The sequence below is a fragment of the Poecilia formosa genome, unplaced genomic scaffold (assembly GCF_000485575.1).
Source record: "Poecilia formosa unplaced genomic scaffold, Poecilia_formosa-5.1.2 Scaffold148, whole genome shotgun sequence".
Lineage (NCBI taxonomy): Eukaryota > Metazoa > Chordata > Actinopteri > Cyprinodontiformes > Poeciliidae > Poecilia > Poecilia formosa.
In genome coordinates this window covers 25,436-48,920 of record NW_006800087.1, presented here as the reverse complement: position 1 = coordinate 48,920, position 23,485 = coordinate 25,436, and the positions used below count along the sequence as shown (strand labels likewise).

The 23,485-nt window shown below is 38.0% G+C and overlaps 3 protein-coding genes across 3 annotated transcripts in view; all 3 read right to left on the bottom strand.

Moving 5' to 3' along the window:
* The window catches only part of LOC103145867 (lymphocyte antigen 6 family member D), a 670,619-nt gene that overhangs the window by 629,615 nt on the left and 17,519 nt on the right, over positions 1–23,485 (bottom strand). The window lies entirely within an intron of this gene.
* On the bottom strand, positions 8,770–12,439 carry dusp2 (dual specificity phosphatase 2). Its single transcript, XM_007563499.2, has 4 exons — positions 11,000–12,439; positions 10,690–10,811; positions 10,368–10,587; positions 8,770–9,678 (listed from the first exon to the last, which is right to left on the bottom strand). The coding sequence occupies exons 1-4, from the start codon at positions 11,385–11,387 to the stop codon at positions 9,461–9,463; spliced, it is 948 nt and encodes a 315-aa protein (XP_007563561.1). The 5' UTR covers positions 11,388–12,439; the 3' UTR covers positions 8,770–9,460.
* izumo1 (izumo sperm-oocyte fusion 1) lies at positions 16,533–23,480 on the bottom strand. Its single transcript, XM_007563500.2, has 11 exons — positions 23,464–23,480; positions 21,505–21,575; positions 21,200–21,413; positions 20,051–20,125; positions 19,819–19,902; positions 19,688–19,708; positions 19,491–19,580; positions 19,104–19,231; positions 18,728–18,878; positions 17,022–17,178; positions 16,533–16,702 (listed from the first exon to the last, which is right to left on the bottom strand). Exons 3-11 carry the CDS (start codon positions 21,399–21,401, stop codon positions 16,624–16,626), a joined length of 987 nt encoding a protein of 328 aa, XP_007563562.1. The 5' UTR covers positions 21,402–21,413; positions 21,505–21,575; positions 23,464–23,480; the 3' UTR covers positions 16,533–16,623.

The following is a 23,485-nucleotide window of genomic DNA, read 5'->3' as shown; positions in this document are numbered from 1 at the left end:
AACGCACCATGTCACCTTGCACCTCTGCTGATGGTGCAAGGCGCAGGGCAGCGGTAACAGCCGCTCTCTGCGATAACGTGTCTGCATCATCGCTTGACTTCTGTTTAAATTTATCTGCATTAAGAATCTGTCGGCGCTTTCTTTCTCTCACGAGAAAAACAACCACGGCACCTCTCCTGTGATTGGCTGGCCACTTGAGATCGAGGGTCCGATTGTTCAATTATCTTGTGAAACTTGCGTCACGCTGGAAGCTTTACTGGGCCGTAAAACTAAACAGCAGCAGAGTGTTGGTAACGCAGGGGAGGGGGCTCCTGTTGCTGCTGCAAACTCGGATGCAAAATGAACAATATTCCAACATGCACTCTAAACTTAAACTGAACTTAAATGGGTTAATGTTACTGGGACAGAAATTGGGTGATTTAAACCAAATGGGTCAAAGTTGTGACCCAGTTTGTTAAGGAAGGAGCTTCAACAGAGAAATGCATTTTCTTTGAACAAACTCACTTTGCCTTTTGTACCAAGGTTGACACCTCAAATGGTCCTTCCATACTGTGAAAAAGAACATTAGTAAAGTATTTAATATTCATTATTATTTTTGTAGAATAGTCACGGAGCAATTTATTTTGTGAAAGTCTAGCAAATTGCAACATTTCAGATAGTGACAAAGGCTTCTAAGTTTTTGAGAAGCATAAAACACAGAATTTGGAAAACAGCAAAAACAAAACAAAAATAAATAAATAAATAAATAAATAAAAGCGACAAAATGAATTTGGTACTTTAGAAACTTTGGGGCCTGAGCTGCTGATACACTCTTTTAATAGTTTGGTTAAGGCTGCAGCAGTCAGGTCCATCACAGCCTGGACTTTTAAAATCAAATCAATTTATTGCAATTTCATTGTTTACTAATAACATTCAACAAAACAAGGAAGCATTTCTTATGAAAAGATACCAAAGGGAAAACAGATTAGACAATTCACAAATACACAAAAATACGACACAGAGAAGACATAAACAAGAGAAATGATTTCTCAGTGAAATTTGAATGTTTTCTCAAGGTTACTGTACAATCTCTTATTCTTATTAGCATTTCCATTTTACGCTGAAGTTGGGAATCAGGAGAGAAATAATATTTTCCACAAGCAAAGATATCAAATTAGTTGATATTTCTTGACACAGATTGGTTGCCTGAAAAATCCTAATGAATGTCATTACTGTGTTTTTATTACTCATAAATTTAATGTCTCTCCTTAGTAATCTACCTGCATGAAACTCCTGAAATTCTTCTTTGTTTTGAGGTTTGCTAACCCAGCTGAGATTCCCCTCCTCCTGCTCACGGAGCAGGCTTCAGCGTGATGAAGCAGGCATAAAACTGGCTTCTCATTAATTTTTCATCAACATATTACCCCATAAGTTATTCTGTTTAACCCACTCTTTGGTAGCGTCACCAGTAGACATAAGTAACTTTGACCAACTCATTTGAGAGAAAAGCCGAACTAATAACCAAATCCTGCTGAATTAAATCAACCCAGTGTGCGAGCAAAGTAACCCTGTTTTTTAAACAGCGGTTTTTGGAGTGTACATTAACACCTGTCACGCACACACAGGCACGTACGCACACACACACACGTACGCACGCACACACACGCACGCACGCACACACACACACACACACACGCACACAAGCACGCACACACACACACACACACACACACAAACACACACGCAGTCTTATGAATGGTGTGTGAGTGGGAGGTTGTGCTTGCTTGTTTTTGTTGTGCTAACCCCTCCCCAACCCTCCATACACACACACAAACACACACACGTATCTCAGCTTTAATGAGAGAGAAGCTCTACAAGCCACCCATGGAATTACAATTGGACGGCCCGCTTACTGATTGCGTGACCTGAAGCAGCAGCCAATAATGCTCGTACATTTTTTTTCCTGCTCCTGCTACACATTCTAAATATAAAGGGACGGAGAATAAAGCTTTTAGCGAGAGAGAGCACACTCCAATCAAGTGTGTCTGTTTTTGTAGGTGAACTGTGCTTAGTAACACGCTGAAAATGCATTCTGGGGTTGAGGGGTGTGTCACCGATGCCAAGGTTGCAACTCATAGCGTTCAGTGTGCGGTATACACACACGGCCTCTGAAGTGCTTGTTGTGTAAGACCACGTGCACACACTCTCACGTACAGTATGCCGCACACAAAGACTCACAAGCCTGGAGGTAATTCTGCTGTCATGGATCAAGCACACTGGATCAACAGTTCTTGCTTGACATCCAGGTCTGGAAAAGATTGAGTTCCCTCCGGGGACGGAGCTGCTCTCTTTAGGAAAACTTGCTGAACTTTTTCCATTGTTGAAATCTGTTCAAAAAGATCAAAAACGTCGGGGAAAAAGTCTATAAATGCTGCATTTGAACTTCCATCTCTGCAGGTTTACTCACGGCAGGGCTCTGCTGGGAGTTTATGTGCATGTCGGGCTCAGGTCAACATCAGTCAGAGGGCACTTCCTGCCTGTTTGATTTGAAAGTTCAGATTCTTTTTTTTAAGGTCTGGACCTTGTTTCCATTGAGCTTCTATTTTTAGTGGAAATTTGATTTCTGGGAGTCAAGAGAATACACTTTGAGTGACTTATGGAGGTTTACCGTGAACTATAGAGCTGTAGAAAAGTACATATATTGGGCATCTTAAGTTTATTTTGTCACATGTAAATGTTTTCAGACCTTCTGATAAATCTTAAAATTGAACAAAGATAACATCAGCAAACAAAATGGTTGTTTTCAAATGTGCGATGTCAACCCCCATCATCATTGCAGGGTCTCGTCAAGATGGCGCCCACCTTCAGTAGCCACAAGGTGAGGTCAGGGCCTTCCTACTCCCAGCTGCTCCAACATGCAGTCCATTTTCAAATCTTAATTTATCTTACAAAGACAAATATTCTATCCAAGCCATACGGGCAATGACCGCAATCAAACATTTGTAGTAAGAGGCACTAAGTTTGTTATATAACATCAACATTGACTTCAGAAAATTATCCTAATCATAGTAATGTTTTTTTTTGTCTTTTTACCATGAACAGATCACATATGGTGATGCCACAATATCCCAGTTGTACTTAAGTCCAGATTTTGAACTTAAATACGTTTTTAAACCTTCTTTGAATTTAACCGGGTCACCAACGGATGGTCAGACGACCTCCTTCCTGGTAGAGTCCTGAATTCATGGCTCCATAAGTCATTCAGGTTCTGAAGGATCATAAACCATCATAGCATCACAACCACGTTTGAGCCTGTTTTCTGAAAAACGGGACTTTTTCTAACAGGCTAAACATCTTCCAAAAACAACACCTCATTCCTTTGCTCTGTAGAATATTTTCCCCAAAATGTCATGGCAGTCATTTAGATGTAAATATGAGATGAGCGTTTTTCTGTGTTTTTCACCTTGCTGCTCCCCCACGGCTGCCAGTTTCACCCAGTCTCTTTCCTGCTACTGAATCATGAACTCTGACCTTGACTGAGGCAAGTGAGACCTGGGTTGTACCTCCTGGATGTGTTTCTGAAGCTCTCTGGGAGTAATCTGGGTAACCTGAGCACTCCTGGAAGATTCACCACTGTGCCATGTTTTCTCTGTGAATACTGCTGCAGTTTGATGGAGTCCCAGAGTTCATGACTTTCTAATATTTTCTAATTGAGCTGTTCATGGTTCTTTTCCCTCTTAATCACAATTAAAAATATAATTGTTGCATTTACTCTGGTTATTTTTGACTGATATCAACATTTGTTGGATGATGTAAAACATTTAAGTGGGATAATAAAGCCAAAAACATAATAAATGTGTGAGAGGGCAAATACTTTCCACAATACCAAGGACTGCAAACTTTGAGCGCAAAGAATGTTTATTCAGCTACTTTTTCTGGTCATTTTCCAGCAATTTCAGGGGAAAGCTCAGTGCTTGGAAGAAAATAAGAGATCATGGTTTAGTATTTCAAGCTTCTACTGGACTTATTCTTAATGTGAGTTCTGAAAGCATGCAAAGAATTAATTTTACTGCTGTCAAATGGCCAAAGAGTAATTTCCCAAACTGCATTTGTAATGAGGGACCCTTCTGCTTCTGTATGTACCAGCAGGCCTATGCAAATAAATGCACATTGTTATTCTGCAGCCTCTTATATCACAGTTGCATTTTCATCACCTGGGATTCCTCATACAAGTGACATGCACCGTCCTCATCTGTGAACAGCAAACCCAGCAAAACTCCACGTCCAAAAGGAAGCGGGATCTCTGTGCTAATCCCTAATCTGACACACTCACCCATTTGTAAATACGTTACAGAGACATACAGACGCAAACACGCACGTATAAGCCATCAGTAGGTATTGCCGCAGCTTAATATAATATGATTAGAGCTGACAGTAGTTTAATCCAGGCTCAGAGTGTGACTAATAGTTTGAGTCTGTTTTCATTAGGGAGGCTGATTGATAAAGGATGAACTGGATATGACAAATTTAATGAGAGGCATTTGAACAGAGAGATGGTGGAATAGTTTTACTTCCAAGCATGATTATTTAAAAGCACAGAAGGACAACAGCACCAACTCTTTTGTGAATTAAAAAAAATGCACCGGGAAGCACCGCAGATAAAGATTGTGTGTGATTGAGATGATTCTGGGTTGAATCAATCAGGAAAAGGCAGAATAAACAGCATGCTGGCGTCATCTGCTGGATGCTCAGAAATCTCCTCATTTCCTGGTTGTTTTAAAAGCTGTCACTAGAGAGCACTGTCCTGCTGCAAACTAAACATTTTTTGACTTAATCTTTTCTCAGGTAGTCTGCATTTCCCTCTGGAGGATCACAGTAGAGTAAAAATAGCAACATATCGTGTGGACTGAAGTCAAATTTCCTGTTTCTGCACCGAATCTTGCCCAGTAGAATTGAATGATTCTGATCCATAGCTATAAGTCAAAAATCTGTCTTCAAACACTGGTACATGTATAAAGCGTGAACAATGACAGCGATAAAAGCCCTCTCAGCGAGGGGAGATAGATTAATGCAGGGCCGGAATAACAAGGATGTGGGCCCCTGGGCCAGACCCAGTTATGGTGCCCGATCCACTTACAAAAAAATATTTTACTGGTGCAAACTACAGTTGATTAATGAGTGATTCTATGCATCAGAAGGTTTGAGTTGCTGGATGGCAGGTTTAAGTTGTGCCCTGGTCAGTGGCTCCAAAATATTTTACTATAATTTCATGATTTTCAAATACTTCAGTATTGTTTGTTTTCATAGAAATCCTAAAGTGTTTATAAAACTGATATCGGCCTACGAGTTTTATACACATTCATTAAAAAAAAAAAAAAAAGTAAAGTTGATGACCTCTTTCTAAAGTTTGACCCAGAATACATGACAGCAAACTGCATCACACGATTGTTTAAGATTGTTTATTTACCCAGCTAACTTCCTGTGTACACAACTACTATTTCCTGTAGCTACAGTAATGAATGACCTGAAACGGATTCTTTCATCTGGTTTCTGCTGACCTATATTTAATAGTGAACTTTTAACACCCTGTAAATAAATAACGTTGCACATTATCTCTGCCTCATCGCCACGTAGGACACGATTTTAAAATAAAATAATCTATTTTATAATGTTGCAACATTCAGACAGAAACACAAACAATTTGAAACAGTGTCGCTTTGCTTGACTGAACATTTTACTCATTAAATGTTATAAACATGGATGAATTTGTTATTTTTTTTGAAAAGGTCAGGGAGGATATTCCACAAGCGAGGCACAGCAGATTTATTTTTACATGTTTTTTTTATTTAGATAATCTCTGCTAGACAGAGCTCCAGTAATCAACATACCATAAAATGTGCGACTAAAAAAGTAACATGATGTAGTTACAAAACATGTTAATACAGCTTTTATTGTGACACAAACATAAATTGAAACATTTTGACAAATCCGAGCTTTACTTTGACAACAAAATGCTATAATATAGACTAGCTACGGCCGCATTCATCATAACATGGCCTTTAAAATAAATGTAATTCCTCATTGTGAATGATGATGAGAAAAAAATCTGATCTTTGCACAGCCTTTTTTTTTTAAACTTCTACTTTTTGAGTTGATCCTTTTAATTAGTAATCCATGACTGGTGTATAAATATGACATGACACAGAGACCCACTTGTTCTGGCAGCTGGACACTTGGTTAAAAATAGATTAAAATTTAACTTGTCATCACAAACAGAGAGCAGAAAAGCAAAGAACGTAAAAATAATCTCAAAGGCTCACAGTTTTAGAAGTGCAGAGAAGAGAGTCAGGCATGATAAGATCAATAAGTCACAACTATTTTGATGGCTTAATAGATACCGAAGTAAAAAGTTTATTTTCTGTTCTACTAATCCAAACATAAACATTTAGTTTGCTAAACTCTACTGGAACATGAAAACATGTGCTTTGGTTATGGTAGAAGTTTTTTAAAATAAGCTGCCATTAAATCTTATGATGATGTCTGTACAACACAGAAATTGTTACATGCCTACATGTAATCAAATTAGAAGTCATATTTCTTCACATTTTTCAGTTGAAGACTCAAACATTTACTTTAAAACCTGTGGTGAGCTCTGCTCGTCGTGGTTTTTACATATTTGTGCCAAAGTCAAGTCAAACTAGTAATTTACCACTAATGTCAGATTTATTTTGTATGTTAAAATCAGGTTATTTTACATTATAAATCAGAAAAGAAAATATATAATGTTTTCTATCTCACATCAGCACTGAAGCCAACCTGATCTGCAGAAAGATTTTATTACTTATTTCTACAAAGGTTGTTTAAGGAAAAAGAACGAGATATGGAATCCTGTCATCCTCTGAAATCTTGTTTAGATTCATAAAATGGCTTGCAGAGAACATTATGATTAAATTAAAATCAAGGCGGAGAAGTGGAAGTTTAAGTTTTATAGAAATATCTTTAAATATTCATAATTCAAACCTTTTCATTTATTTTTTTTTCTAGTCTTGACTAAAGCCAATGGGCATTTTTCTGATGTGGAAAAATGTGTCAAGTGGAAGAAAGAAGTCAAATATAGTTCCACTAAAGCACGCGTTAGGGAACGGATACTTGTAAATGAGAGGAAGTTGGAGGTTTTGTTTTGGCCATGGGTAAAAATAAGTGTGGGCAGCCCGATAATAAAAAATGAGGTAGTGGATGCAGCTGATCTTTTAACAGAGGTGAGGCATTAATGTATACAGTGCTATAAAAAGCATTGGTTACATGTTACATGTTTCAAATCCTCAAACAAATTTTAAAATCACCCAACGATCATCTGAGTTTTCAAATAATGATTTTATTATAAACTAATTATTCCTAACCTTTAACAACTGGCAGCAAAATCTGGCGTTTGTGGCAGCTGGTCATGAATCTTTTTCATCACTGTAGAGGAACTTTGGCCCACTACGTTTGCAGAACATTTCAGTCACATTGGGCGTTATTCAAACTTTGATTAGGCCACTTCAGAAACCTTTATTCTGTCTTTTCGGCTATTAAGAGATGGATGTGCTTAATTGTTGTATATTCCAAGTACTACTTGAGATTAAAGTCAAGTAGACTTGGAATTTTATTGTACTATTATTGTACTATTGTGATAGCAGCAAAGATCGTGATAAAAAAACTCAACAAAACTTCTTTGGGCAACTACATGGCTGTGACATCAGTAGCGCCACAAATGCAAAATATTGTTCTTGAATAACATTCCCATTACTTAAAACAGTCAAATTTATGTCATTGCATTTAATCTTATTTTTTTGTCAAATTTACTGATATTTATGGAACAAACAGTGGAAATAAAGCAAAATAACATCTTCAAATTAAATTCAAAATCCAATTCAAAACTACCTTGTTGATCCCAGAGGGAAGTTAAATTAATTTCAATCATACTGTCAGTTTTTTTTATTTGAAATGGAATGTATGATAATGAAAAATCAAAATTCTTATTAGAAATTTTTCACATTTCGAATATTTCCCTTTTTCATTCTTCAGGATATGATGATAAAGACCAGGAATCATAGATCCACTAGTTGCAAAGCAGCTGTGAAAAATTACGTGACCTCCACCTTTTTTGACTAAAGGTCTCATCTGCTTTTCCAGAAATGCTCTGTTAATTTCCCACCTGATGTAATGTGACCCACGCTTTTCAAAAAGTTCCCCATAAAGAACCATTAAAATGGGATGTAAACGAAAGGAGAAATGGCAGACATTTGCAAAGTGGAAAAATATCTTACAGAGCTAAAGCTGAATGTTTGAAATAATGCATATAAAAAGTCAGTTTGGAAGTAAACTTTAACAGGATATGCACTTTAAATATCCTGTTGAAATTTGAGAAAGACTTTCCAAACTAGGCGAGAACATTCTGCAAAACTCAAATCTCTAAAGCTGTCCGCACAACTGCAGTGTGCAGATAGAACTTTTTTATGTCTGTGTTGGGGGTGGAAGAGGACTTTAGACTGTAAAATCCACTCTCTGCAGGATAATCCTCCAAAACACGCAGCAACGAACAGCTTCAATATCCCCTGATTCAGCAGGAGCGCTGCAGGGTCAGTGTGTGAAGTTATGCATTTGCAACGTGTTCTGGGAAACCACTGCAATACTCTCGGGACTATTTTGTCTCTGCAGAGAGGTAGTTTTGAAGAAAAATGATCTGATGTACCAGAGCAGACAGGCTAAGGTGTGTTTATGGAAAAGGAAGAGGAGTACAAGAATTAAACGTGTTTTCCTGCAAGTTTTTATTCGAGTGGAAAAAAAACCCCAGAATAGATTGAAATTTGCAGGATTAAAGTGCAGTAACATATCAAAAACTGTAACACAGTCATTGCAAACCTTAAATAATTAAAAACTATTTACATAATGGAAAAAAAAAAAAAAACGGCTGCCAGCCAATATATGTGTCTCATAAAACAGGCTGTAGTTAGTGCATTTTCATAACTTCAGTGGAAGAAATCTGAGAATTGTTCAGAATTGCTTTAAGTAGCTAACACAGTGCTGCCTGAAAGATGTCACAGTGGCTTCAGTATGAAAGCAAAAACAGACCTTTCAAATAAACAGGCACCTTAGTCTTAAATTAGCACACACACACACACAACAAAAACACACTACCAGAAAAGCAGGAACAACTTCCCTCACTGGTAAAAGGGGAAAGTACAAGTAGCTGCTCCAACCTGCTACTTCTGGACTGTAGTCATTTTCAAGTTCAATACTTCAGCAGGTTTCTACACTGCAAAAGTTTGTTTTAACCAGTAATGCATTTGTCAGTTTCTGCTTTAAACAGAAATCCAATCATGTGATGCCAGCAACACAAGTAGCTTTTCTCCGAGTCCTTGTTAGATGTACCATTTTCTGACCAAACGGATCATTTGTCGAGTCCTGATAAGAATCTGAGCTGAAGACATCACTCGTCTCAGCCCTGACAGAGGATGTCGGTCTCAAACTGCAGCAACTGTCCCATGAAAGCCAGATTGGGGGAGATGACGTGGCGCCGCTGCTTGACGAAGTCGAAGGCCTCGTCGAGGCGGACGCGCTGCGTGTGCATGAGGTAGGCCAGACAGATGGTGGCTGAGCGGGAGATGCCTGCCTGACAGTGCACCAGCACCCGACCACCGCTCTTTTTCACGGAGTCTGTGGGTAACACCGGAAAAAACAACAAAGTTTAGAACAATCGGTACTGTTCACACATTTTTAAATCAATCATTACACTCCCTAAAGCTTTACTTGTCTGGTAAACAAACATATAGACTCGGGCTTTAAAGTAAAAACTCTGATAACTGATGATTTTGATGATGGCTCTTTACAAAATGTAAGATTTTTTACTTTTACCGTTTTATTTTTATGATGTAAAAGCACTTTAAAGCTACCCTGTTGCTGAAAAGTGCTTTAGAAATAAACTTGACTGATTGGTTGAACATGGGGTCCAAGAGAACCTCGTTTTATGCAGTACATTTTCCAACCGGACCAGATTTAGACATAGTGAGGAAAAGTGAAGAAACTACATTCTGATCATGATTTAGAGCCTCCTCTGACTAAATGTTTACAATTGGCTACAAGGTCGAAGTTTAGGAGTGAATGAATCTCATCTGTAAGTTGTGGAAAACAATCCAGTTGTTTTGCAACTAGATTATTATATTTTGCCAATAAGCTACAAAATGATCTCTTGTACATAAGCTGCTTAAAAGTGTTATGTTGCATTTCATATCAAATTAGGTCACTTGAGTTTCTCTGCCCTCTAAAATGTGGTTGGTTAAAGTTCATACTGGGATTTGAACAAATAAATAACTTGAGGTCACTGAGCAGAAGGTGAAGGGGCTCACCGATGAACGAGATGGCTGTGTGAAAGCAGGCTCTAATGTCGGCTACCAGCGTATCCTCCACAGTGAGTCGAAGGTACTGGAGCTCTCCTTCGTAGAAGTTGGGGCAGGTGGAGGACACGTTGAGGACAGCTGTGATGCCTGCTGCTGCCAGCGTCTCTCTGCGGGACGAGTGGATGGCACTGCCCAGGAACAGGAAGGGCAGCAGCTCCACCGGACCATTCTAGAAATTATTAAAACAACAATTAATCAATACGTTTGATTTTTTTATTTTTTATTTAGGAAGATAACATTTAGATGCACCGATTAGGATTTTTTGACGTACCTGATCATATGCTGGAGTCCTCCGGCCTGTCACTATTGGCTCTGGTTCCACTGAATGGAGGGGGTTTACAGCAGCGTGGTAACAAAGATCTGGAAAGGCCTCTGAAAATCCCTCAAATCCACCTAAAATGGAGGTCAAACAGCGTTTTAGCTTAATGGAACATTTTACAAGAATGCTCCTCTTATATAATGTAGGAAGAAATAAGAACATTTGATAATTTTGTTCTGTTTTCTAACTGTAAAAGAAATAAAAGCCTTAGCAAATGATTGTTTTTCATTAATTAATGTTCAGAAATGAAAAGTGTTTTCACCTTGCAGAAAGCAGATTTGCGTCTGGACTTCGTTCTGCAGGGCGGTGAGCAACATCTGGGCCACACTCTCCGACTTGAGCTCGGCCAACGAGCCGCTCCTCTCATCCACCACCACCAGCGGGGAGAACTCTCCGCGCCGCAGCCGGCCCAGGAGCGCCTTGTCCGGGATGAGCCACTCCAGGGCCACCACCGAGCTCTTGGACCTGCGGCGCAGCATCGAGTTCCAGTTGACGTTGCGGGACTCGCAAATGTGCGTCGTGGAGAAGTCGAGGAAAGGTCTGCAGTCCAGCACCACGCACCCGCTGGAGGTGTACTGATCCCGTGGGGTCCTTAGGATGTGGACCAGCTCGTTGTTTGTTATTTCTAGTGTTACACTGCTTGAAGCCATGGCGCAAAAGTTTGAAATAGGTGAAAAGTCAACCTAAAAAAACTTTAAAAAGTACACAAAAACGAGGTGTTTACTTAAGGAAAAAAGTAAACTATTATAGTTGTAAATGCAAAATAATGCGCCTGTATGAAAACTTAAAATGAATTTGAGTAAGTGTAGAGAGAACTTGAACTTGAACTCCCTGAGGCGGATAAAACCGTCTTCAGTTTCATAGTTTCAGTTGTTCATTGATAACAGCCGCGAGAGGGGCGGGGTCGCGTGGGCTCCGCCCCGTTTTCCGCAGAGGCAGCAACGTCACAGGCGGAAAAGCCAAATATGGCTTGTCCGACAGTCCTCATATGGACACTGACGTAAAGCTCAACTTTCCTACTGCGCACGTGGTGTTTGGGGTTATACGGTGTTTTTGTGTTGAGTGACGTGATGCTGCGAGTTGAAAGCTAGGAACTGCAGCCTTCAGAGGAAATGCTGAAGGCTGTGTGTTATCATTTGGGTCAAATTAATCCCCTGGAGCTCTAAGCCACAGCAAATCTGTCCTGTTTCTCTCTCCATGTCTGTCACAAACAGATGTTACACTTTTCCTGCTCATCCCTGTTTGTTTTTTATTATGAATTCACTTTTGGGAAAGGGGAAATGTAACATTCAAAGTATGACATTATAGACTTTGTGTTAAAAAGGTTTACCAAGATTACTGGGGCATTTTACAGCATAATGCAACATTTATTATAAAAAAAAAAAATAATTACTAAGAAATGCAAGCTACTAAACATGTTAGTTAACAATTTTATCGTGAGTGTTTTTAGTATTAAAGTAAAAGAAATCTGTAAAAACATTTGTTGTCACAAAGGTCATAAAATGGTTTCACTGAAGTGTACTAAAACAGGACCTTCATTGAAGCCTATTGCGTAGGGAAGTCTAAATAAAACAGTGCCTTATTCAGCAATGAATATAGCTAATTTATTTTTATTCAATGATGGACGTCATGGGAAAGAGGAAGATATGTCACAATGACATTTCTCAGTGGGATCACAATGCTGCTTTCATGATCTAAATATGTTCATTTTTGCCAATTCACAATGAAATAAATAGAAAATATTTTAATCAGACTGAGTAAAACTGTCATGTATTATGTTTTGCAGGTGCTCTGAGGGTGAAATTTTAAATGTATAAGTATGGATGTTAAGAGATTTGGAATGTTTAGTAAAGAAATGAGAAGCCTTATCCTTATAATGGCAACAAATGTGAAGTAATGGATATTTATGACCCAAAATAAATTAACAAAACAAAAAAACAAACAGGAACAAGTTAATAAATAAAATATCAATATCTAATAAACTCAAGCCTGCTTTTTTCTATCATTAAAGAGGGTGGTGTAGTTCACACTCATAATTGGTAAATGCCATGTTGTGTTTGATCTTTTAGTTCATTTGTTGAAAAGGTGTTTTTTTCAGTGTGATTTGAGTAGACAAAGCTAGAAGTGGGCATAAAAAAACATTAGTATTTTTGTAGTTTTACACCATGATTATGAACACTGACAAACTTCAGATTTATAAATATTTTGGGCTAAAACAGGTAAAAACTGAAAAACAGATACAACAATACGAGCAGGCGAGTATTTAAAGAAAAAAGTGGTAGTAAAAGCAGTAAAATATGATTTGAATTGTAAACTTATAATCAAGTATTTTTCAAATTTGTGTAGAATGATTGTATAGTCATTTGATTATCACTTTTAGGTGTATTTCAACGTGACTTTACGGGACTGCAATGGAGTGAGTTGTTTTGAATCAGGTTGATGGTGCTGTAAAAATAATTTTCAATGCAAACTGTTTCAGCAAAACACTGAATAACAAGGAAGCTAAATGGCAGAAGTTTCTATTTTGGTGAACTAGTCATGCAGATGTCTTTCCATAACTATCGGTACGGTGTCTGTATGTCTACTGTCGTATTGCTCATATGATAGGGTGTAATCTCACATCTTTGTCCTCGTTTCCTCATAGCCCACACTGAAATTACTCTGCCTTCCCACATGATTCTCTCCCACTCAAACCTCTGACTCCAACTTTCTTCATGCTCCCACTTCCCTTTCCCTCGCCGCTGCCTGTTCCTCCTCCGGTAGCGCGACCACTTTGTCATCCCGTCTCCCTGCTGAGGCAGCACTTTCAATCCACTGCAAATGTACACACTCAAGCACACTTTACTACACACTTCATCATGGCTGTCAGGAGAGCAGCTGAGAGTGCACTTACGGTAGCCTCAGCCTGCACAGTGGGTTTAAACACAATGGGGTAAGACTGGTGAGACGTTGAAGACTGCTTGGCTGGAAGGTTGTGACGTGAGAGCCTTTGTGTGTGGGTGTCTTTAAGAGTGTTTTCTTTTTTTTATCACTCCTCTCCCCCATGTCAGCAAAGCCCCAAAGGAAGCAGCAGCAGCAGCAGCAGCAGACACACATCCTGTCACCATCAATGCAAACCTCAACCTCCACACAACGTCTGTTGTCATAGCTCATAACCCAAACTACCTACACATATTCAAGCCTTTGTCAGAAATTTTCCGAATAATTCTCAGCACCGTTTGTGATTTCGTAGGTGATTTCCTGGTGCTGGTTACTCATCTAATATGGATGAGTAATAATATCGGTTAATTTCATTTTCGGTTTTTGATATTCATTATCTTCCCCGTTACATAATGCTGAAAGATTGGGTTAAATTTGTCGTTGGTAATGACTGTTTTTACAGGAAACGTGACTTGACGCTGACATCAGGAAGCAAATTAACTCAGTAGCATACAAGATATGAAGCACTGTTGCCTGGTAAACACAGTCAAGATCAGCAGAGACACTTCTTCTGAATCAGTTACCAGTCGTGACTGGAAATCATGACACACTTAATATTCACAGTCACATTTGTTGATTTTTTTTTCTCTGAATGAACACGAGTAAACAAACATCAACAGAACTTCTGACGACAACATCTGCTGCTTGGTTTTATCTCCTTTCTCCCACTAGAGGGATTATCTAGGATTATTGGGTGGCTGGGGCTATTAATCTGAAAAACACTAATCCAGGAGATTTTCCTCATCCTGATTCTCTTCTTAGATGTCCACATGGCCACACAGCTCCACTTCATCTGGCTGGGGCAGGAAGAGGAGGTGTCCATGCTGGGGTCTGAACTGTAATACGCTCTGGTGCAATTACGGCCAAAAAGTGAACTTCTACCTACTCTGGGCACAAATAGTGACTTCAGTGAATTTTAAAAACAACAATTGGGTGAACAATTTTAAAATTTATGGGGTTGTTTGTCTTCTACACGGGGTCAAAGTTATATTTACATATCAAAATAAATACATTAACCCCTAGTAATATTAGTTGAAATGACCATTTTCAAGTTGCAGCTCAACACCAAATTTGTACACTGAAATAAGAGAATCGAACTCCAATTTATAAAATATGTGTTAATTTGTCACATGTAACCAGATTAGGTTTGTCAAATTTATTTAACTTAATAAACACAGTGCAGTAAGATAGAGATCAGTATTTTGGAGACATTGGTACGATTACCTCCTAAAAAGATAGGGGTCTTTTTCTCTTTTTAGGACTACAAGTTTGCAGTGTAATCCATCTGATAAATGTACTTAGATAAACTTATTTATTTAAGGTTTTATTTGCTCTATTGACCTTTATTTGAGAGTGGGAATTCCCAAAGGTCATCAGGCTGCTACTCAAACCAATCCTCATTGAGAACTACCGTGAGTTGAGTTTTACCCCTGTGCCACCACAGCATAAACTTAATTTGATTACTTGTGACCAGTTAACTGCGTTATGGGATCACCTGTTTCCTGGTTTCAGTGTAGTCATCATCAATTTCCTGGTAAAAATCTGTCTGAATTTCCTTCTTTTGGGGAAACAGAAGGACTCATATAATTTGAATGATTTGCTTGGACGGATTTGGCTTTTATACATAGTCCATACGCTTTCTGTAGAACTGAAAGTTACTGCAGGAGCTTAATGTTGGGCTGCTTTATCAATTCTTAAGGCAGTTTTGATGTGTTTGAATGCTTTTGTACTTCTGAAACATCCAGCTGGGTCAAAGCGTCACCCTATTATTGATTTAAACTAAAGTTCATGAATTTTAGAAGTTATCCTGTCTTTATTACCAAACCCACAGCATGACGCTTCCACCACCTGCCTTGACAGATGGCATTTTGTTCTTCCGTTTGTAAGCTTCAATGTAAAATTGTAAGATTTGTAGGTTATCTTTATTATTCCATATACTTTGATCATCACAGAATTACAACTCGTAGATCCTATTAGTGTGATTTAATGCAAAACAGTCCCATAGTCCTATGCTGCCACTACTGTGCTTTGGTCACTCTTAGTGCATCGTAATGTCAAACTTGCGTAGCTCTGGACATTAACACTGGTGTCTTTAGATCTTTTAGTTTATGACAAACTTCAGCTTTGTTGGTTTCTGAGATGTTTCTGACCAAAGTCATATGGATCACTGTTCGGGTCATGTTGAAACTTGACCATAGAGCATAGAAGGTTTTTTAATTGCACAATAACCCAAAGGTGCACATCAAAAGTGGTTTTGGAGTCAATAACAGAGACTGACATTATTTCTCTGGTATAGTCCCTCAAATCACTGACCTTAGATTATTTGAAAATGTGTTTTATATGCATGTGATCCAGGGGGCCAGGAAAAAAACCAAAAACAATAAAAAAAAAAATCCCCTGAAATATGCCAGGAGTTTGTTGATGGTCGCTGTATTTAAAATTTAGACCCTCTGTGGATTAAAGAAAGTTCCTCTACAAAATCAGATTGACTCACCCAATTCTTGTTTTTAAAAATAACTTAAGTTATTTGTTGTTGACTCATACCACCTTCAAAAATAGAGTTTAAAATAAATCACCAAAGGCCCAAATTAGTATGTAATTTACGCTGATCGTATGTGAAGATAAATGTCTGAGTGCAGCTGAAATAACTCAGTGTTGACCAATTTCTGCTTTTGTTCCTCTGCCAACTTTCTGTCATATGAGCTCACACCTGATCCAAATAAAAACAAGATCTACAACTCTCGAGTGACTTATCATTTTTCCATGGCACCAAAACCCATATGAACTTTCACATCATTTCTAGACATGACTTGACAGTTCATGCTGGAAAATTTATTTGATCATGGCGTAAAATCTATAAACGGAAGTGAGGAAGTCTTTCCTGTGAAAGTGTAATTACTGTATACATCATACTGTGGCCTTTGTGTGTTTGTCCTTCTTCTTGATCCTCAAGTCTTTGACTTCTTTCTGCCGATTCATCATCATCCTACAGAAAGGATAACAGAGAAAGTCCCTTTTAAAGGAAAAAGTGTTTTTTAAAAAACATGCTTGTGGTTTTAAATAGCAATATAACTTACAGGAAGAAGTAAAGATTTTTTTTCCCCAAACAACAAAAGTCGACTGACTCAGTTCAGCTGTATTCACTCAGCCTAATAAATTGGGATTTAGTAATAAAATCTAAGATCATAGCTGGCTCTACTTCACCTTACATGATTTAGTCTGTCATACATGTTGCTTGGTATCGTTTCTTTTCACCTCCACCCTTCCTGGGAATCCCCGCCCACTCATCCACCCAAGTCTCTCACCTCAGGAGAACTATGAGGCCTACGCTCGCTGCCAGACTCAGTGTTGTAACCACAACAATGAGAACCATAAGCCGGTTCTCTGTAGGAGAGTAGACGCCATGAGCCAGTGGGGGCAGAGTGACGAAGGGTTGGCGGGTCTGAAGAGGCAAAGGCTTGACTGGGAAGGAGGAGGAGGATGAACACAGATGTGAGTCAGTGTCTGTGTTACAGGCCAGGGATTGTTAACACCAAGCATTGTTGTTCAGATTAAAGTCACTAAACAGACACATCACTAAACACCTCACTCCATCTAGAGTTAACCCCAAACCCCCAAAAGGTTTAAATTATTCTGGTTCCTCTGACTGGAAGTAATAGCAACATTTTGGATTTGTTGCCCAGTTGCCCGGCCTGAGAGATAATCTGTAGAGAGAGTAACAGATTAGGGTGATGGCAGGGAAGCCTTCCAACCTTAAATAAAAAAGATAAGTATGAGGCTGCTGTGGTAGCACAGTGGCAAAGCACAACCCACGTATGGAGGCGTTAGTATGGAGGCGTTAGTATGGAGGCGTTGGTATGGAGGCGTTGGTATGGAGGCGTTGGTTCTCGACGTCACAGGTTGGTATCCTGGCCTGATGACCTTTTGCCACATGTCTCCCTCCTCTCTCTTTACTTATTCTCCTATCTAACCACTCTCAAATATAAGCCGCCTGAGCTAAAAAAAAAAGCATTAAAAAAAGATAAATACGGGTGGAAGCATGCAAAAATCTAACCAGTACGTGATCTTAAGGAAAAGATCCTTTGTAGTTTTGTTCTGTAGTATTTGGTAGTATTTCCAATTCTGCTAAGAGTCGTAGTCATTAGCAGAGTTTGGCAGTAGTTAGATTTATTTGAGCAACTTTTTGTTTTAAAAAGACTTTTAGTTGTATTTTTACTTTTTACTTTAAGTTGAGTAATTTTACTTTGTAGTATTGCTAGTGGATACTCTACCCACTGTGAGTAACTTCACTGTCTGAACAAGCTTGTTTTAACCAAAACAAAAAAAAATACCAGACACAGATTTTTCTTAAAGTTACATAAATTTTATATAGGAAGAAATTGATTTAGAATTATTATTATTTTTTTGCCTTATTTTGTTTTTTGTAATTATATTATTCATATGAATTATTTTCATCTTGGTCTTTAAAATACCCAAATTTCCACATAACTTTTTATTTTGATCCATTTAATGATGCAATTTTTAAATATTAAATGACTGATGTTTTGATAATTTACTCAGTACTTTTGTGGCCTTTTTACCAAATACTTTTTTATGATCTTGATCTCAGTTTCTGATTTTCTGTTTCTTTGTTGGTTTTTAGTTCACCGTTTGTAATGTTGAAGTTTCTGTACTCTTATATCTCTACTATTGTCTACTACGTATTGATACATCTACCAATTAACTTCTTTCCATGTTTAAGCTGCCTGCACTCCCAAGCTGCCTGTATAACTCACCTATCCAGTAAATCAAACTGCCCAGATTAAATACTACTTCTTGGTTTCTCATTCAGTTCCTGATTGTTCTGTTTCCTTGCATATTATTTTGAATTCAACTTGATCTTAATCCAGTTGATTCATTTTAAAGACACATCTTCACCGTGGGTGCTCTCACAGTGTTAGAGCATAATACACTTCCTGCAAATACCCTGCACTGCATTGACTGTCTGCCATGTAATAAAACCTGACTTCACCTGTGAGCTGGAAAGAGGCTCGATAGTAGACGGCTCCGTTTTCATCTTGCAGAGAACAACGATATGTTCCTTGTTCATCCAAATGAAGCTGATTCAGGACTATAGACGCATCTTGTGTCACCACCAAGGGCTGGAAGTCCTTTTCAGTCAGCTGTGTATACAAATTTGGAAGTGATACAGCAAACAGAAAAAATGTGGCTTCAAAAAAGCTAAATATGGGATAAAACCAGGACATACACTTGGTTCGGGTTATGAAAAGTTATATTAAAGTGAAACTTAAAGTTATATTAAAGTGAAACTTAAAGTTATATTAAAGTGAAACTTAAAGTGCCATGCATGCTTCCTTTTGCAATAACATGTTTCGGCTGTGAGAGACCTTTTTGGTGTCTGGCTCTCCAGTAGCCCTGGAGTAGTGGTACTCTGGTTTTCCCAGAAGGAAACGATGCCATGGAAGGAAGCAGTTCAATACCGCTTGGCCTCCCTCCTCTGCCTGCACCAGATGCACTGGGAAAAAAATGAGATGGGGGCAGAACAGGAGCTTTTTTATTCATTTGCATCCGGATTACCTCTGTAATCTTCTTCATTAGCACTGCACATGGACATGCAGCAGCATTTTGCTTAAGAACACATTTCCACACCCGTGACATGTTTTAATACACTCTCAAGAATGATTTCCCTCCTGCCTCATAGGTAGGACTCCCATCCATTCCTCAACCCTCTCACTAACATATAAATACTAAGCTACAAAAAAATAAAAGCATACCGTCACAGTCCAGCTGGCCTGACACAGCTGGACAGATGTACGTCTTGTACTTGCAAGAGACACAATCCATGACTCTTCTATTGAGAAGCCCTGTAAGCCACACATGCATGCACACGTGTTCAGTTAGCATGCGCCAACTCAACCCGGTTTGCACAGGCAGGAGCAGCACAGGTGGCGGGATCAGAGAGCAAACGTACCACACTTGTTGGGGCAAAGTTCTGAAGGAAAAAGAAACAGACAAATGAACCGTAACTAATGCACAGCACTGACTTGCACAAAGTCCTTTGCTTCATACCAGGCAGAACTCGCTACTATTCAAGTTGATTACCATTAGGGATGAAAGCTTCCAAGTGTTTCTCTAAGATCTTCCTGCCTTTCTCCATGATCTGAATGGTTTCATGTCTTAGAGGCTCTTTGAAAACAGAGACAAGATGCACTGATGTTAGATTTAATGCAAAGATATGAGTAATATCTGAGTTCATCACTTTACTTTGCATCCAGGAACAGTTACTAACTAATTTTAAGTAACAGTTTCCCTCTCATTTATTTTTAAATCTCACCAATATGAGGAGCGTTCAAGAAGCGGTGAAATTCACTCTGGTACTCAGTTTTGGCTCTGTACAACGTGGTTGGATCTAAGCAGTTACCAAAACAAAAAAAAACATAAAAATCTTGGTGATGATATTTTAGAAAACACAATAATAACAAGCAATCACATAAACTGTAAATGCAAAATGAAAATAGTAAGTTGACTTATATCGGTTTCCATCAAATTGCTATCAACATTCACTTTTAGTAAGTTACTTGGAACTGTGGTTGAAAAGTCCTTCCAACTTGATAATTGTGCTTTTTTTTCTGTGTTGGAAAGTACTTTGTCTCAATACTGCCTCCAAGTACAAATGCTTTACTTGAGTTTTTAAATTTCTTTTCTGGGGCCAGTAATGCATCTCATCCAACACATGAAGAAAGACTAAAAGGAGCGCATTCACATATAGCCAAAAATCAGAACAAGTTTCAATTTATTATTTTATCATAAGCTACGCTGTTAGCACTATGCTAACTTTAGTTTCCAACAATAACAGTGTGTTGGCGTATCATAGGGATATCACCACATTTAATGCTTTTTTTTTTCTTCATTTTTTTGGACCATTAGTGCAATAAATTGCATTTTGTTTTTCTACATGCAAAAGTCCCAAGCCGGAACCTTGGTATTGTGTTTCTGGTATTCCTGTAAATCTGACACAAGAGCGACACCTGCAAACGACAGTGATGGTGATTATGAAGTAATAATTCTGTGAAGTGGGAGAGAGGCGTGCTGCAGTGCTGCAGGTGCTGTGGCTGTTCAAATCCCGGCCTGATAACCTTTGTGGCATGTCTTCCCCTCTCTCATTACCCACCTTCCTGTCTGAACACTCTCAAATAATAAAAGCCAGTAGAGCCAATAAAACTTTAATAAAACAAGAAGTGTGTGAGAGAGAGGAAGGACAAGGACTCATTCTAGAAAATTGGCCTGATTAATTTAGGTGAACCTGACAAAATGAGTAAGTAGTAAGTTGTTATAGATATTTAGTAACTCTTAGCAGGGTTAAATTTGTATCAAGCGGTCCACACAAGTAAAACAAAATAAGCTAACACGGCGCATGACAAATACGTTAGATGAGTAAGGTGAACTAAATAGATTTTACAGTGTACAGGGTTTATAGTCTCACCAATGACTCCCTTTCGACTCTGACTTGTTTCCCTGTATGTCACATAGGCTTGATCAGCAATCATTTGGAAAATAATTTGATCATCCACGGAGGGAGCAGACAGAATGAAGTCCTCATGCATGGTCTTGATGGAGCGTTCACACTGCAGACAGGCGCCAGCCGTAACGATGTATTGGACCAGAACCACCAGAATCAGAAGCATCTCCCTGCAGCTCTATGAACCAGAATGAATGTGTTCAGCAGATCTGAATATTTCATAGTAGGATTATCAAAAAATATTACTTTAAAGATGCAAACACCTTTACCGATTGCTCTTTTGGTATAACTGTCCCAATGGTGTGGGGTGGATGTGTTTTTTGCTGTTTAATAAGTTTACCTGGAATACAAAAGCACTTTAACTCTTGAAGGTCAAAATGTTGTTCACAAACAAGTATAATTTTCAACATACTATTAATGAAGACAATATAAAAAAAATAAAATAAATCAACCATATATCAAATCAAGACCATACGAATCCTGCTCATACTGCTCTATACTAGAATATGTTGTAATAGGAAGAAGATAAAAATATGCCTGCTTCTCTGATTTAATTTGACAACTGCTGATGACACAAGAACTAGTTGACTGTATCTGTCTCATGACTCAGTGGTTAGTTTCTATTCTGATTTGATTATTTTTTTGTTCTGTATTCTATATCTGACATTTCTTCACAATGATTCTGTAGTCCTCTGTTGATTCCCTACATCTAATTTTTTGTGTCCCATTTTAGTTTGAGTCTGTGTAGACTCCTACAATAATCGTTCCAAAATATAATGTGGATATCTAAAAAAACTAATACATAAATAATAAATAATACAAATAATACAAATACTGAAAAGCATGACAGTTTTCCCTCTGTTGGTACTGCTGGTGCTGCTCCACACTTAACATAACAGAAACACCAACATGATTTCTACAGTGCCCTGCAAAAATATTTATGCTGCAGTGTGTATGTAAAGTATTTACAGCATATCACTTTTCCACATTTTATAATGTTACGACTCTATTCCAAATTGTATTCAATTCAGCTTGACCAAACATGAAAAGAACAAACAAACAAACAAACAAGATCTTCTCTAAGCATGGAAAGCTGGTTGAGAACACAAAAAAATACATTATGTGGAGAAATGTGGAAAAGTTCAACAGGTCAGACTGCTTCTGAAAAGTAGTGCAACATATTTAATCAATTAGCCAGATTTAGTCAGAGAAAAGTGACCTTATCGCTCACCTCATCTGTATGTAGCTTGTTGCTGTCACCCAGTGGCAGAAAACGACACAGCAATATATCGCCTGATCTGCTGATCTTACCTTTTTATTCATTCAGGGTAGTTGCTGTGCTTGGCTAAATTACAGAAGTGAGTGGTAACTGATTATGTTCACTCTGTTACTTTTACTTGAGTAACTTTGTAGAAAAAAAGCACTTTTAGGACTGTCACTGCATCAACATTTTTATTTTTACTTGAGTAATAATATTATGAAGCATCTCTCTTACTTTTCTGGATACTCTGGTTAACTTCAGGGAATGAAGAACAAAACATTTTAACCAAAACTTCATACGACACACATCTGCAGCTCATATTAAAGTGACATAGTGTTTGCACATATAATCTGTTGTTCTAATGTTGTTTTCTATCTGCTGAGCTGCTGAGCCATTTGGAGACAGTGAATATACTGTAAACACCATAAGTAATAAACTGAAGTACATCACTATCTTGTAACATGCAGTATTTAAAAAATATGTAATGTAATGTACTGTAATGTTTTACTTTTAATATTAAAAAAATGCCTGGAAACGTATTTCTCTTGCTTGAATTTATTATTTTGTAATTATTTGTTTTTGGTTTTTAAAATACCCGAATGTTCAAATATCTATTTTTTTTGTCAGTCTGATATCATTTTAAAATATTACATCAAATGTTATGATTAGTATTATAATTTAATACTTTTTTACTCAAACTTGAGTAATATCTTGGACGGGTACTTTTTACTTTAACTTGAGGAAATATGAAAGTAAAGTACAAAGTAATAAGGTTTTTATAAGTTAAAGAAGGAAGTTGAGGATATTTTTAGCTACTCTACCCCCTCAAGGTGTTGTTTTTTTTTATCGTACAGAAACAACAAACTAGTTATTTTTAAAAACAGTAATAACAAAAATTAAATTAGTGTAAGCAGGAAACTAAAACGATATTAAATCCTCAATAGTCATCGCAATCTTACCAACTTACCTTTAGCCTCAAATAGATATTC